Source organism: Diceros bicornis, chromosome 9 (assembly GCF_020826845.1).
Source record: "Diceros bicornis minor isolate mBicDic1 chromosome 9, mDicBic1.mat.cur, whole genome shotgun sequence".
NCBI classification, from domain to species: domain Eukaryota; kingdom Metazoa; phylum Chordata; class Mammalia; order Perissodactyla; family Rhinocerotidae; genus Diceros; species Diceros bicornis.
Window position 1 is genome coordinate 21,939,838 of NC_080748.1, and position 15,322 is coordinate 21,955,159.

General features: G+C 49.0%; 1 protein-coding gene and 1 pseudogene across 1 annotated transcript; both read right to left on the reverse strand.

The window, feature by feature from the left end:
• LOC131409909 (serine/threonine-protein phosphatase 4 regulatory subunit 2-like) overlaps nucleotides 1-13,038 on the reverse strand; it is a 51,254-nt pseudogene extending 38,216 nt beyond the window's left edge.
• Nucleotides 115-14,268, reverse strand: LOC131409898 (mitochondrial ornithine transporter 1-like). Its single transcript, XM_058547652.1, has 7 exons — nucleotides 13,847-14,268; nucleotides 13,442-13,715; nucleotides 13,054-13,178; nucleotides 7,322-7,580; nucleotides 3,405-3,574; nucleotides 2,247-2,405; nucleotides 115-697 (listed from the first exon to the last, which is right to left on the reverse strand). The coding sequence occupies exons 3-7, from the start codon at nucleotides 13,106-13,108 to the stop codon at nucleotides 573-575; spliced, it is 768 nt and encodes a 255-aa protein (XP_058403635.1). The 5' UTR covers nucleotides 13,109-13,178; nucleotides 13,442-13,715; nucleotides 13,847-14,268; the 3' UTR covers nucleotides 115-572.
• Nucleotides 14,269-15,322: the final 1,054 nt, after the last annotated feature.

Genomic DNA, 15,322 nt, shown 5'->3' on the forward strand with positions numbered 1-15,322 from the left:
CTATAAATCTAGATGGATATTTTAGTTTTCAAGAACCACAGGAACACTTTTTAAAAACTTGAACCACTTAGTATAGTGCAGGTGCTAAGCAGATTTTAGAAGAGACCGTACATAGAGAGTGGGTTAAGCCATCACTTATAACCATCTTTGTGAAACACAGTTACACCTCTGGGTTTTTCTGGTGAGATTTGAGGTTAAACAGGGAACCAAGTTGTGCTTCACTCACAACTCATAACCGTCCAGGCTGCGTGTACACACACACGGTCGTGCAAAAGCCCTCGTACAACTATATCCAGCCTTTCAGATTAGGCACAGAGGGCCAGCAGCTCACCCCGTGTCCCACCAAGGAGAAGAGCAGTAACTTTCCTATTTCAGTACCATTATGAGCAGAAACGTATGATGTAAAATAGGGCTCCTTCCATAAAGCTTAGGATTTAAAGCAGAAGAAGGGAAGACAAAACAAAATTCCCACAAAATCAAAGTATTTCCACACTGGTCCTGTGCTTCAGGAAACCCTGAGATGAACGTAGTCCTCAAATGCCTGCACTCAGATCCAGGTTCACCAGAACACTTCAGTGAGCTTCCAACTGGCTCATCATTAACCTCCTGCTGTGTTCGTAGGCCAAAAACAGTGCCCCACTGGCAGGGAACGCTCGGATTATGGTAGGTTTCAGGCCAGAATATAAGGCTGTTATTCCTAGAAGATAAAAGGTGATCAAAGACTCAGACTCCCCTCCTTGGAGATGCCCCACGAAGCTGCACAGTGTAGATATTTTTACACTTCCAAATCCAGACAACAGCACTAAAAACCACAAGTGATGGAAGGACTTATTTCCAGGTTTCCCCAGACTAACGGAACTAAACAGACTAACGGAGACAAGACAAGCGTTAGGTCTCCCAGCAAAGCTGGTTGATGCTTAGGTAACATATACCAATTCCACGCCTGGTTAACTCCTGGTAAATGGATTGGGAAGAGCTGAGGCCTCACACGGGCCGACAGAAGGCATCCATAGGGCCACAGGGGGCAGCAGCTTTGCAGCTTCTCCTGGGGGCGAGGACCACGAGGCATGGGGCCAGAAGGAGCACTGGTGTTGAAGTCAGAGACCTGTTTCTAGTATCAGCACTGCCCAAGGTAGTTATGCAGAACTAGTCAGATAAGGGAGGTGTGAATACTTCGTAAAACTAAAGTGTTATGGAAATTTAAAGAGGGGTTACTATCAGTAATATACAAGATGTCTGTGCTCTATTTGGGATACAAATTAAACAGTTTCTGCAAACTGTTACCGTGCTCTCTCTCTCAAAATCAAGGCAGAGAAGTTCACATCCCAAGTTTTAAGATGTATAGTGGATGCTGGAGGGACAGATCTTTACTCACTAGTAGGCTAAAACTGGTTTTATACAAACATTAATTAGAAAATCTTTATCCTCCTGCATAACTCTAAATATTAACAGCATATCACCTTCACAAGTTGCTTAGTGCGTTTCTTTTTTTTTTTTTTTTTTTGGTGAGGAAGATCAGCCCTGAGCTAACATCCATGCTAATCCTCCACTTTTTGCTGAGGAAGACCGGCTCTGAGCTAACATCTATTGCCAATCCTCCTCCTTTTTCTTCCCCCGCAAAGCCCCAGTAGATAGTTGTACGTCATAGTTGCACATCCTTCTAGTTGCTGTATGTGGGACGCGGCCTCAGCATGGCCGGAGAAGCCGTGCATCGGTGCGCACCCGGATCTGAGCTCGGGCTGCCAGTAGCAGAGTGCGCGCACTTAACCGCTAAGCCACGGGGCCGGCCCCGCTTAGCGCGTTTCTAATTCCAGAAGTCTTAGCATTAAGAATGTCATCTATTCTTTTATGTTCCTTTGTGGTTCTTAGAGATCATCTTCTGCTAATATCTCTATTAAGTAAAACAAGTTGTGCTAACTTCAAAACATCCCTTCCCTTAGACAAAGCCCGTATTTTAAAAATCCCTTCCAGGCTATTTAGAACAAAGAATCCTGACAGGTGGTACCTGGTCCAGGGGTTAGGAATAAGAACTTTAAATATTCTTGAGAATAATGAAAGTAAACTCAAGAAAGGGGGTTGGAAACAGGCATCCACAAAGGTGGATTAATATACAGTACCAGAAAAGGGATATGAGGCGGCGGAGGAGAGCAATCAGGAGACCACCTGATCCACCTCAACAAGACCAGCAGCGAAATGACCGGTCACTCCATACACACCTCCTCTGTTTCTGCAATGACCAGACTCACCTTCACTTCTCACAACACTTATAAAGGTTCTGAGAAATCCTGCCTGTTTCCCAGACATGGAAAGAACTTGAATTCTGGATTTTACACAATCCACTGGGTATACAGCAAGCCAGAGGCAGATGCCACCAATGCCGCCACTTACCATCAAAGAGACAGGGCCTAGAAAAGAAAATTAGCAAACAGTATTCTGTCTCAAGAACAGCTGATGTGACATTTCCAGAGGCCAACAGTAGTGGCCACAGGTAGGTGCAAATAAAAATGCTGCAGAACACAGTTCCCTGAGGAGACTGTCAAAGCTCTAAGAGAACAAGGTTCCGTTTGGTGGTCTGGGTCTACCCCTCATCAAGCCAGGACAAGAAGCCCTAGTGAGGGTCGTGTTTCGGCTGGTCATTGTGGCACTGTGGCCCTCCTGCCCCATCCTCCAGAGGGCTGGCCCCCAGAACCAGCAGGCCCCCAGCAGCACGGCAACCCCTCACCATGAGGAATGAGAACAGAGGTCAGTGAAACACAGCCCGAGGCGTTTTTCAGCTTTCTCTTAAGCATTTTAATATTTTAATGCCCCGCAGCCCTGACTCTTCCTTCACCATGAGAACCAAAGTTGTCTTATTAACAGGATAGTTAAGCCTGGGAGCGTGACTAACCCCAGAATAGGTCCACCAACACTGAAGGGAGGTGCTTAAGAGAAAAGTAATCACTCTGTGAGCCAAACGTTGGTACGGTTGCGTCCAGCAGCTACAGAGGATAAGCCAGAAAGAACTACACTTTTCACTGCTCTCAAAACACTTTCAAGGTTTATTACCAAGTTTCAAGCTTATTGCAAGCTGATTTGTAGGTGATTTCCTCCCTTATTGGTGATTTCCCACAGGGAAAGCAATTTATATATTTCTTCTTCCCTAAAACAGATCCAGAGGAAATTCACAAATGTTATTCCAGGAAAGAAGTTCGGGATGAACTGCTTCAGCCCCTGTCCTGAGGAAATTGCCAAGCCCAGAGGAAGGTGCTAGAAATTGTTAGGCCATGTTACTCTCTGGGATCCAGAAACTCCCCAGTGCCAGGTGGACCCCCACAAGGGGGCACAGAGTGCACAGAATCTGCAGCAAGCCCACCATGGGAAGCGGACACCATCACCCCACCTGCTGTCCTTGCAAATACATTCACCTAGGTCATCTTTTGATCTCCCGGATGCAAAAAACGATCGGCTCAGTTCATAGCCGCCGAAGACGAAGAAATAGCCGGGGACTTCTCGAAGTAAAGTGCTCGAGAGTCCATGGTAGAAGCCCAAGGGGCCATCCTTTCTAAGGATGCTCTTCACAACAGACCACACTGTACTGGGAGGAGACAGAGAGAGAGACAGTCACGGCAGGCGAAGCAGCAGGGAAGCAGCTAGTTCTGTAGACAGAAAACCAGAGTTCTAAAAGGCTGCTGTGGAAGGAAATCTCAGAGAAGCACAGATACAATGATTTTATAACAAGTTTTCTCTCCTGAACTACTCTAGGGTAAAGAAATCTTATTAAAATGGATGAATACATTTCTAGAAGTCATTATCAAAGATGTAAAAGAGCTAAGACCCATTTTTTCGATAGTGAATAAGTGAAATTACAATAAGGGGTTGTCCAAACTCAGCAAGAATAAAATGGTATCATATTGCCCAGTCTCTCACCTCCCTCAGTTCCTAGCTCCCCGACCTTTCTTTTGATCTGGTGTTTGGAGAGAATTTGTTCAGGTGTTTAGGGTTTGTTTGCTTTGTGTTAGTGCAGGGAAATGAGCAAGTAACAATCAAGACAAAAGAAATTCTAAGAACGGAGCTACAGCTCCTGAAAGGCAAGAAGCACCGAGGATTTAGTTCCTAGAGAGATAAGTGTGCACGAGTTTTTACTTTAGCAGATCAGGCCCCTGCAGCAGCCGGAACGCAGGACTCCTTCCGTCCAGACTCCTCTTCCTGGTGGCGTGCGCCACGGCAGGAAGGAGAGCGCCAGAAACCACACCCTCGGTAGGCTTGGTGAACCCCTGGCTCCTCATTCTGTTCTCACAGAGCAGGTGACTCGGTTTGGACCAATAAAGATCAAGCCCTGAGGGGATAACGGCCACCTGCTTTTAACTATCCCGACGCAAATCTAGACGGAGGAATGAATGCACTTTAGTCCAAAAATGGAAGCATTCGCCTCATCTCCTGTGGGTTTAGTACCACCAGCCACAGTCCCCAGCAGGGTTGTGAAACTGGAATCCAATGCGAGTCCAAGAATAAGGGGGAAAGTCTGAGAAACAAATTGCCAGAAGACTTCTCGGAGAGTTCCCAGGGGTCAGAAAAGAAGATCCTTTCCAAACCCTGGGACGGGGTTTTGACGCGGCAATCCTTCCTAGGACGGGAATTACTGAACTGCTCACAGCAGGACAACTGGCTCCCTGGTGCTCACCTGTTAAATACCAGCATCCTGCTGTCACTGGACAACCAAGACGTGTCACACATTTCCAGAAGAGCCCTAGGAGGTCATCCCCTCAGCTGATTGCCCAAGGGAGAGAGATTCCCTAACGATTTTTCTCCAAACTGTGAGCAAAAGCCTAATAGACCTACCACATCCAGTTGTCCTAAAGTTACATTAAACTAACAGTCACATACATTAACGTCAAACATCAGTATAAAATCAAGGCCTGCCTCCCATCTCAGCCCCGACCTCCTGTGCCCCATTCGGTGACGCAGGTGGATGTAAGGCGGGCCCCCAGGGGCCGAGCTGGCCTGTTACTACAAACCCAGGTTTCTACGAGTTGGCTCGGGGTGAGGCTTTCTTGCAGGAGGAAGACACTGCCTGCAGTATGGACTTCCTTTTGATCTTAGAGAATTAAAGGTCAAACCATTTCCAGACGACAGCCAGACACACCACTGTACGTGCACACGGCTTTCCAGTGTGTGGACACTGCCCACCGCCGCTCACTCCGTTCCTTCCCCTCCACTCCTACTTGGCTCGTTTGTCAAAACCAAAGCTTCAATGGTTTCCGCCGTCTTCCGGCCAGCCTGCAGGTCCACGCTTGCCTCCCTCAGGGTCTCTCTGTCAACCTGCTGACGGGCAATAGTCCACGAGGGTCCCAGTTTGCCAGGTTTGCTGGAACAAAGGTGGCACCAATAAACGCAGCTGGCTGGTCAATCTAAGATGCAGTAACGGCTCGGACGCTGAGTGAACACCAAGCACATTGTTACAAGGCAACCACAAGGCCACACCAGACGTGCAGTGGACTCTGGCTCTCTAATGAACCCCCTCCTCTGCCAGCGCACTAACTGAGGGCCGCGCACCCCCGGCTGGGCCCACGGCGGAAACGTGCGGAACTGGAATGGAAACGGCGCCAGGCGTGGGATGGGATTTTGTAAGAACCGACTGTTTGCCACCCATTCGACAAACATGTACCTGGACACCCCTGCTGTGTACCACCCCGTCCAGCCAAAGGTCCAAGGGGAACACTAGGCAGGATAGCGCAAACCGAGAGCAGACAAATATTGACGATGTCACTGCAGAAATCCACCGGGTTCTCACAGGCACTTTTCTTTTCACTACTTCTGCTTACTAATCTTTTCTCTAGCTCTGACCCCTACGAAACATTCCGGAGCCCCGCATGTGGCTGTAGGGAAAGACTGCTGGACGGGGGCTCAGAAGACACGGCTTTGCGTCCCGCTTTCTCGGTTACTAACCAGTGATCCCGAGCCCGTCCGTGTCTGCGCTCCAGTCTCCCCGTCTCCCACACAGACACCACCACCTGCCTTGCTCCCCTCACAGGACCAGGGTGACGGCTAGAACCACGACATACACGTCAGAGCTGTGTAAACTAAGGCAGCATTTCCCGATAGCTAACGAGCAAACGCTGTCTGCAGGATGAAAAAGCAGCAGCCCCACAGGTTCAAAAAGATGAGAGAGCTGGGTTAGGCCAAGTGAAACAGGATGGTTTCTTTCCTGCAGGACTCCCTCCAGAATCTCTTGTGGTTGCTCACTGTGTCCCTGTCTTCTCCCCTCATTTGTCCCTCTCAAAGGATGCTGAAGGAGACCTACACTCCAGGTCTCCTCGAGTAGAAGGTTTCTCCCTGGAGTGGGCAGAGCTACAGTCCCTACAGTGTCCCTTCTGTCAGTTTCTGTCGTGGGGACCACAGCCTCCTGGGTTGTCTCCTGCTTATTCCTTCCTCTCCTTCCTGACCCCTCTGTGCTGGAGGGTCCCAGCACCGGTGCTCAGCCCTCTATAGACACTGTCTCCCTGGGGGATCTCATCCAGTCCCAGGCCTCTAAAAACAAGCTCCATCCATCAAGATGGAATTCCTGTCTACAAAAGGGCACATCTTTAGACCTCTAGTCACCCCGAGAGAACATTTCTACAGAAAAGGAACCCACTTTAGTCATGTGGGACCTGTAGCTGCATAGGGTTTCAAACTCCTACCAAAACAACCAATAAGACCACCCTTTGCAACCATGAAGCTGATACAGTAATTTTAAGTGATTTAAAACAAATCAATCTTCAAAGGAGGGATGGCTAAACATCTCCATGATTTCCAAATTCTTTTCAGTCTCTGTATCATAAATACCCAAGGGATGACCAAGCACAAGCTCAAGTCGGATGTTTGGGACAGACTTGGCCAAACAGTAGGTTCACCTGCATCTTCTCAGATGCGTCTGACCCTTCCTAAAATTCCAAGTTTCTCCTCAAACCTAGTTGGCTCAGGCAACTTCTTCCAATGCTCTGCACTTTGCTGATGAACTGGAGCCCAAAAGGTGGATCACAAGTTGTGTCTATGGTTTCAGTCCAGCACTTCTGCCCACGAGAGAAGTAGCACCACCATCAGCACCTGAAAAGCATTTCCTGAAGAATACCAGCACGTAAGGGCGGTTCGTTCTCCATGGTGGGTCGTGGGCAATTCTCCTTTTGCATAACGCATACGTGTTTGCCAAGTTTTATACAACGACGGGGTATGACTTCATAATCAGAAAGAAAGCAGTTATTTTAAAAAACGAAACATCCTTGCCCGTAAGGTATCATAAAAATCACGACAACAGTATTGTTTTTTAAAACAAACAGAAAGAGGGTCAGTGTCCTCGACTCACCTCAGCCTTGCCTGCTTGTCCAATCCAACCACTTTCCGCACCACCTGCTGGCAGAAGCCGTAGCACATGAAGAGGACCGAGTTCTCGGCGACGTTGGCGATCAGCGCCGGGCTGGTCCCCCTGTAGAAGCCCCGGAAGCCCACCTGGGAGTAGGTCTTCAGGCAGCAGTCGGTCAGGCCCCTGTACAGGCCAGGGAACGTCTGCATCTTCACTTTCATGGTGTCGAAGGGCTGCCCAGTCAGGACGCAGGCTGTGCCCCCTGCAAGCAGGGCAGAGTCCTTCTCCAGCACACGTCTACAGCAGTGTTTCAGAGCGCAGCCCCAACTACCCATGGAAACGAGGGACAGGCAGCCTACGCCAGGGCTCACCTCTGCTTCAGTTCATTTTCACCTCTTTCCCCCATATCTTCTAGCCGAGTCCAATAAACCACTTCTAGGAGTTCCCTAACGTGCCCAGCAGCCAGCTCCAGCCCTGCAGGAGCTCACACGTGGTAGGGGACAGATGTGTGCTCAACATTGAAAGCTACGGGATGCAAAGGTGGGGTGTGTGTTCAGGAGCATCGGCAATGGGGTCAGAGGGACCTGGGCTTGAAGCCCGGCTCTGCTGTGAGACCCTGGACAAGCGATGTGACTTCTGAGCCTCAACTCCTGAGCTGTGTCCATCTCGGGGGTTAGTGTGAGGACTAAATAAAACTGGATGAGAAGGCTTAACCTAATGCCTGCTACACAACAAGTGGTTAATAAACAGCAGTGTGTGTGTGTGTGTGTGTGTGTGTGTGTGTGTGTGTGGCATTATAAACGGGAGGAGGGGAGAAATCCGGGAACAGTTAATCATTCTGCCTAATGCCCAGTGGGACTGATGACCATCAGAAAAGCAAGAGAGGAACAGGCAGCAGATAAAGAAAACAAAGAGCCTGACTAATTAATCCCTGAGGAGCTAAATATTTGACCCTATGAAAAAACCTCTAATTTGGACTGTCCCCATTAATGATTTGCATTCCAACAGGGAACGGACTGAAACTTACCTCTGCTTGACACAAACCCTCTATTTATAAGCTTTTATACTCTAAGAGTGTTAAATACAGCAGAATCTAAATTGCATTAGATGCCTTCAATAAAAATTCTGAAGGTAGGGAAAAGAATGAGCCATAACGCCTCTATAATGTCCCCAGACCCTGGACTGGGGTCAGCATTCTGGGAACCCCCACTGGCGAACGCCTTCCACTTTCCTTGGGCCCCAGACGTGCCCTGCTTGTGTCAGGAAACATAACCACTGGATGAGGTTATTAAAGCCTCATCAAAATTGAAGAGAAGGCTTACATAAAATATTTAAGAAATGCAGTTTCCCAACTTTCACATTATACATAGTTACTCCAACTAAGCTGTGGAAAGGAGAGATGGGGGAGGGGCTGTCAAGAATAACTCCCAATTAACTATTGGCAGAGAAACAGACACGTCCAAAGAGTCTGAAAGCTGTCTGACCTCTCCTTGAAGCGATCACAAGTCTGATCTCCGTGACCCTATCACTATTGTTTGTTCCTTCTAGGAGAGGAACGATATATTTCTGCTTTGTCTTGCCAAATTATCACCAATTCTGAATTGGTGGACTATAATTTAATAAGATTTTACTGTAATTAGAGTTATTCTCTCTCAGGTACTGCTAGACTAAAATCAAAAAAGATCCTAATTATAGCCAAATAATTCATTCCAAAAGAAGAGGTGAACGTCAGGATTTAAGTGGGTACATAATTTAGATAATCTAGATGCAGGTAAGCTCAATTAAGCATATAATTCAGAGTATCATAAGATTTTAATTTTTATATAACATTACTCTGTATTAAAAATATATATATTTTAACTGGAAGTTTTCTGTATTTTTTTTTGGTGAGGAAGATCAGCCCTCAGCTAACATCAGATGCCAATCCTCTTTTTGCTGAGGGAGATTGGCCCTGGGCTAACATCCATGCCCATCGTCCTCCACTTTATATGGGATGCCGCCACAGCATGGCTTGACAAGCGGTGCGTCGGTGCGCGCCTTGGATCCGAACCTGCGAACCCCGGGCCGCCACAGCAGAGCGCGTGCACTTAACCACTGCGCTGCCACCGGGCCAGCCCCATGGAAGTTTTCCATATTTTAACCCAATCATCCTGAACAGTTCAGATATCACAGATTACAACAATATGCATGGGTTGTATATCTGTAACAGTTACATTTCCAACAGAGAGAAGGCAGGAGGCTAATGAATTTTCAAATGCCAGCTCCAATTCTCTCCTTGCACCCACGGAGGTAAGCTGATTTCCTCTGTCACGTACCACACACAAATGACCCTGTGGCAGCCCTCACCATGCCCCCTCCAGTGGATGATGACTATTCTGAACACCAGCACCAACCGCTGAGCCCGACACCTAGCAGGTTTCAGATATTTATCAAGTTAATGAAGCAATAATTTACAGGAATTAAATATCTTCCCACTGGCTTGGAGCTCAGACCTGTGATCATCTCCTTCTCCTTAAGAGACGAACAGAGATAGCCTCTGCATCCTTTCGGAGGTGTCACAGTTGCATTTTATTCTGTAAGAGAGGCGCTCAGGTGGTGCTGCTCCCTACACTTGACCAAGGCTGCTGCCGGGGATTTTCAGTCCTCGACACAGTGGAGTCAGCAAATGATGAGCAGCTGAGGAAACTGGAGGGGCAGGACAGCTCAGAGGGAGGGCAGAGGTGAAACTCCAGACGCAGACCTTCAACCAGAAGGATCTGCTCCACCCACGCAGAGGCGGGACCCTCAAACCCCTCCGGGGGCAGTCATTAAATGTTCCATTTAACAGTACAGAGAAGTGCATCATTTTCAAAACATTCCAATCAAAGAAGACTTTCAGTTTGTTTTTAATTTTGACATTTGAGAGGATAGACTTCAATTCTCTAAAATGTGACATTCCCCCAGTACACTGTTAAACAGGCACACTGCATCAGAGCAGTCCGAGTAGGGCGTGTTATTTCATAGTTGCTAAACCACGAAGTCTTAAAGCACTACCAAGGTTTCCCTTCAAGGCCACTTGACTTTTGAGATGCACGCTGCCTCATTTCAATGGTTATCCAATTACCACCTCTCTCCTTCAAATCCTCCCCCTGCTGGCTGCCTGGGGCTCTCGATCCTTCTCTGGAATCTCTCCCACAGCAGCACAGATAGACAGTGCTGGCTTCCCGGCACTTCAGAGGAGAGGAGTGGGGCTGAAAACCTGTTTGGTGGGGGAGGTTCATTTACAAGAAAAAGGAGAGACACGGAGAAGAACTATGTATGCTACAGCCACGTCACCTCAGACCACAACTGGCTCTGCTCTCAGGCAGGAATCACTCTCCTGGGTGGACTGTGCACACAAAGCACTAGGGGTGGTCCTCTCCTCTTGGCAAGAGCCAGCCGAAAGATCCCAAAGCCCAACCGTTTCCCCATCCAGAGAGCTGGGGCTGGGGCAGCCAAGGCTCCAAACTAACACCCCTCTCTGGGAATGCTGTTGGCCCATTATGTAGTATTAACAGACAACGGAACTAGACAAGGACCCAAGCAACCAAAGTCCTAGCCCTGTCTTTATACCATCTAGCTGTGCAACCTTGAACAAATCCACCGTCCCTCTCTGGGCCTCTTTTTCTACATATACAATGAACATTAGAGCCAGGGGTCTCTAAAGCTCTTCTAGGTCCATCATTTGAATACAGGGACCCCTCCCAAGTGGGACTGCTGCTCCCATTTGCATTCCATGTGCCTCCCAGCAGAAAGTTCTCAGGTCACTAACGGGAACCTCCTCTGCCCAGAGCCAGGACAGGCTCAGACCCCCTGCAAAGGAGCCGGTTATCCTTGGAAGTTAGAACCACCCAGGGCAGCGCTGCAGCAGTGAGGGGCGACCCTGCGCACCAGCACAGGAAGAAACCCCCACCCACAGTGATCGGGAAGATGAACTGCTGGTCGTGTAAGGGCCCGACGCATGTGAATACTGTTGCAGAGAAGCACATCCACCAGCAAATGCCTCACACACCAGACTCCCAACAATACTGTTGCAATTTATATCTTTAAAATTTACTGTATATTATAAATGTGGCCCCCAATACCTGTCCACACATAAATGCCTTTCTAGCAAAAGGTAAGCCTCTTAATTCTATCATAGCACATCCTATATCTTTGATTGACTGAAGGCCATTTAATTCCAAAACCTGAGAATATCTCCTGTGGTTAAATACCCTCCCATTGCAGAAACAAAAACTGAGCCCAAAGGGTTCACAGAATGGTAAGAGGATGCAGAGGCAGGCGAATGGTTCCATGTTCCCATGGTCAGTGTCCTCTGAATGTGGCATGTGAGCAAGGGAGCCTGGGGGCTGCAGCTTGATTCCACGGCAGGATGAGGGGCTGACCCAAAGTCACGCAGTCAAGAGGCCACTGGGCAGAACCCGGGTGGCCCTAAGTTTCCCCTGCTCCTGGAGTGGGACACTCCTTGCGCTCTCTTGCTCTCTAACCCGGGAGCCCGTGCCCTCCCCTGCACTTCTTATCAGCGTCTGCAATGTGCTCTCTGGCCTTTTTTTTTTGGTGAGGAAGATTGTCCCTGAGCTAACATCTGTGGCCATCATCCTGTATTTTGTATGTGGGACACCATCATAGCATGGCTCAATGAGCAGTGCGTAGGTCCACGTCCACGCCCGGGATCAGAACCCATGAACCCGGGGCCACTGAAGCGGAGCCTGTGAACTTAACCACTACACCACCAGGCCAGCCCCTCTGGCCTTCCTCATTAGCCTACCTTGGCCGACCTTTGGATTATGGGAAAATACTTTGTTCCTCTCTGAACCCGACTTCTTTTTTATAATTAAGGACAGGATAAGAGGAGGCGGCTCTCCGACTACACTTGGGCTGTTGACCCAGGAGGTCCCACCAGATAAGAGGACAAAGGGCAAGGCACCCCCCTGGCCTCTCCACTCCGGGGAGCTGTGACTCATTATAAGAATCGGTGCGGGAGGCAAGGGTAGACCAGGGTTTTCATCCGAGAAGTATGAGCATTCCAGTGGTCCTCCAGCCCTAAAATAACACAGGAACCTGGAGAACCAAGTTACCACCCCTGCACGTCCACCTCTGCCATTCGCCTCAGGCTGAGTAAGGTGATCTCTTTAGAGAGTAGCCTGCGTGTTGCAAGTGCTGCCCGGGAGTGCTGACCTGCGCCCATGGGGCCGCCCACCATTCCCCCACAAATCCTAGGGCCTCTCCTTTCCTCTCAGGGCTTTAAGACACAGTCGAACGTCAGTCTCATTCACCAAAGACACTTCTAAAGGGTGTCCTCCTTTCTCTCCCTGGCAGCAGGAAGGTCAGTAACTGGGATTTCCCTGGAGAGATGGCACGGTGTGATTTTTGCACTACAAGGGCTCTGAAGACTGCCAGGCTCAGAGTGGAAGCCCACGTCACCCACATATCCCAGCTGTGTGACCATGGACAAGGGACGTCAGCTCTGAGCTGCGATGTCTTCCAGCTGTAAACTGGCTATGCCCGCACCCCGACTCAACAAGTTTTATCACAACGGGAACTACTCCACCTTCTGCCATGCTTGGACACAGTACTACACTTCCATCAAATGGCTTCATCCCAGAGTTAAGGCGTATTGCCTCTGGAGTGACCAAGGTAACGCGTTCACCACGCTCTCACTCGACCTCACCTGTAGAAGGTACTGGGAGGAGGGGACGGGTCTTCTCTGGGATTACCTGCGGCCCCTGCCGTGAGGTCAATGGCAGCCTGGATGGCAGGATTGGACTTCATGTTCGTCTGCTCCTCTGCTGGGCTCCGTGGAAGGCAGCTCTCTGGAGCTTAGGACAGGCGCCTCATATCCCTGGGAGGGGGGCAGTGTTCACCATCAGTCAGACCCCTGCAGCCTCCCTTTCTCTAGGCCTGCTGCCTAGTTACCGGGCCTGAACTTCTGGGACCCGCGAAAGGGGCTCTACTCGCTCCAAAGGAAGAGGGCTCAAGGTGTCCATGCAGCTTAGCCGTGGCCTCCCCTCTCCCGCCCACCACCTCCCCACGGAAAGCTCACGGGTGAAAAACCTTCCCTGAGTATCAACACCACAGCCACAGGAGGGGGGCACCTCAACCGACCTTTCTGAAAACCTTAGAAACAAATGCCAAATAAGTGAGCCAACCACAGATGGCTCACATCGAATTAGTTTTCAGACGTGACGTGGATCTACCAGTCCACCAGGCTCAGTCCGAAATCCAGACAGTGGCCTGTGCTGGGTCTCCAAGAGGAGGTCACCCAACAGTCTGGGAAGGAGCAGGTCAGGAGCTCTGCTGAGTAACACAGGCCGATGACACTGAATGCCTGCTCTGCCACCAGGGGGCTCCCTGGGCCTCTAGAGCTGGGGGTCCCCATCTACACAAGGTGAATAATAAAAGTATTGTCATCATAACACAAAGGCCACCACAGATAGCCACGTCAGCACCAAATGTTACTGTCATCGTAGTCCCCTCCAGAGCTCAACTGTGAACGTGCACTCAAATCACCCGGGGACCTCGTTAAAACGCACATTCCGAGGCGACAGGCCTCAGCTGGGGCCAGAAACGCTGCCCGTCTTGACCGCTCCCTCGCAGATGAGGCGGATAAGGCCTGGCCACCAACCACTCTGAAGAGCAACACCTGGTCCACCGTGTCCCAAATTTGCTGGATAAGAACCACCTGGGGCACTTGTTCAAGATTCGGATAACCAGGCCTCCCTCCTGGAAACCTTGATTCAGGAGGTTTGGGCTGAAACCTAGGAAGTTTGGGAAAACTAGAGTCTACTACTCTACTTTTAGACAAAAATCAGTTATTGCTGAGCATGGACTTAATAAACATCGACTAGAAAAAGGAAAGTTGGCTCCTTAACATAGAATATTCAAATAACCAATTCAGCGACAATTCCGTATGGTGTTCAAACGATGTTAAGTGACTTATCCGTGAATAACAAGGAATTTTTATTCCTTGCACTGAAGACCTGTGTGATCCCAGTCAGGCCACCTCTGGGGGGGGGGGGTGCTGCCGGGTCATTGACAAACGCCAACATCATCCTCAACGCCAGCAGAAAACAATCTTAGCCAACAAGTTTTTTAACCACTTGAAGCATGCTGCCAATGACCAGACACCAAAAATCTTCCTTTCTTTACAAAAACTTTTAAAACCAGCAACAAGAAAAACACAGTACTTAATAAAGCAACTGAAACATACAAGACACCGATTTTATGTTATTGATGGGCCTGGAGAGGCAGGACCAATTACCAAGGTTGATAAGGTGGTGGCCATCGGGCATCTAGAGAAGGACATCAGAGTCTAATCCACTCTCCTCCTTTTCCAGATGGAAAACGGAGAACACAGGAAGACAAGGGCCTGTCCAAGGTCATACGACTAGCCACGGGTAGAGAGAGGATTCAACTTAAGTCTCACCTTTTGGGTCTGTGCTTACTAACCAATACTTCATTCCAGAATATTCCAACCTGGCAAAAAGAAAAAACAAAAAAACACTGAATCCTGCATTTCAGAGGAAAATGGGGGCGAGTGGGGAGAGAAGTCACACAGGCAGGTCACATCCAGTGTGGCCTTTTGGTGTGTTCATTCCTTTTGTTGTGGGCATTTCTTTCTTAGAAGGAAAGAAAGGCATATGTTATCAAGGTGAATTCAACGCTTTAGGTAAGCCAGACTTGAACACACCAAATCCTACAAATAACTACTTGTAGAATTGTTAGGATAGTAAACAGTGATGGGAACTAACAGATTAACTCAGAGGGTGCGGGCAATTGATTCAAATGATGCGTAGTTTTGGCTTGAAGAAGACGTACGGCTCGGGGGAGGCAAGACTAACCAGCAGGAGTTGAAACCCATTCGGTACCGCTTGGAACAGAAAAACGGAATCGTTTCAGCGTCCCTTTACCCCTCTTTCAAACTACACCAGGGTCCCACTTCGGGAGAGACAGCCAACAGCGCCAATCATACATCCTTCTCGTTCC

Bases quoted from the DNA above. Each gene is read 5' to 3' on its own strand.
- LOC131409898 (XM_058547652.1), bottom strand. From the start codon at position 13,108: ATGAAGTCCAATCCTGCCATCCAGGCTGCCATTGACCTCACGGCAGGG. The intron at 7,581-13,053 runs GTAATCCCAGAG...CCCTGCTTGCAG, and splicing joins CCTCACGGCAGGGGCCGCAG to GGGGCACAGCCTGCGTCCTG. The intron at 3,575-7,321 runs GTGAGTCGAGGA...GTCTCCTCCCAG, and splicing joins GACAAGCAGGCAAGGCTGAG to TACAGTGTGGTCTGTTGTGA.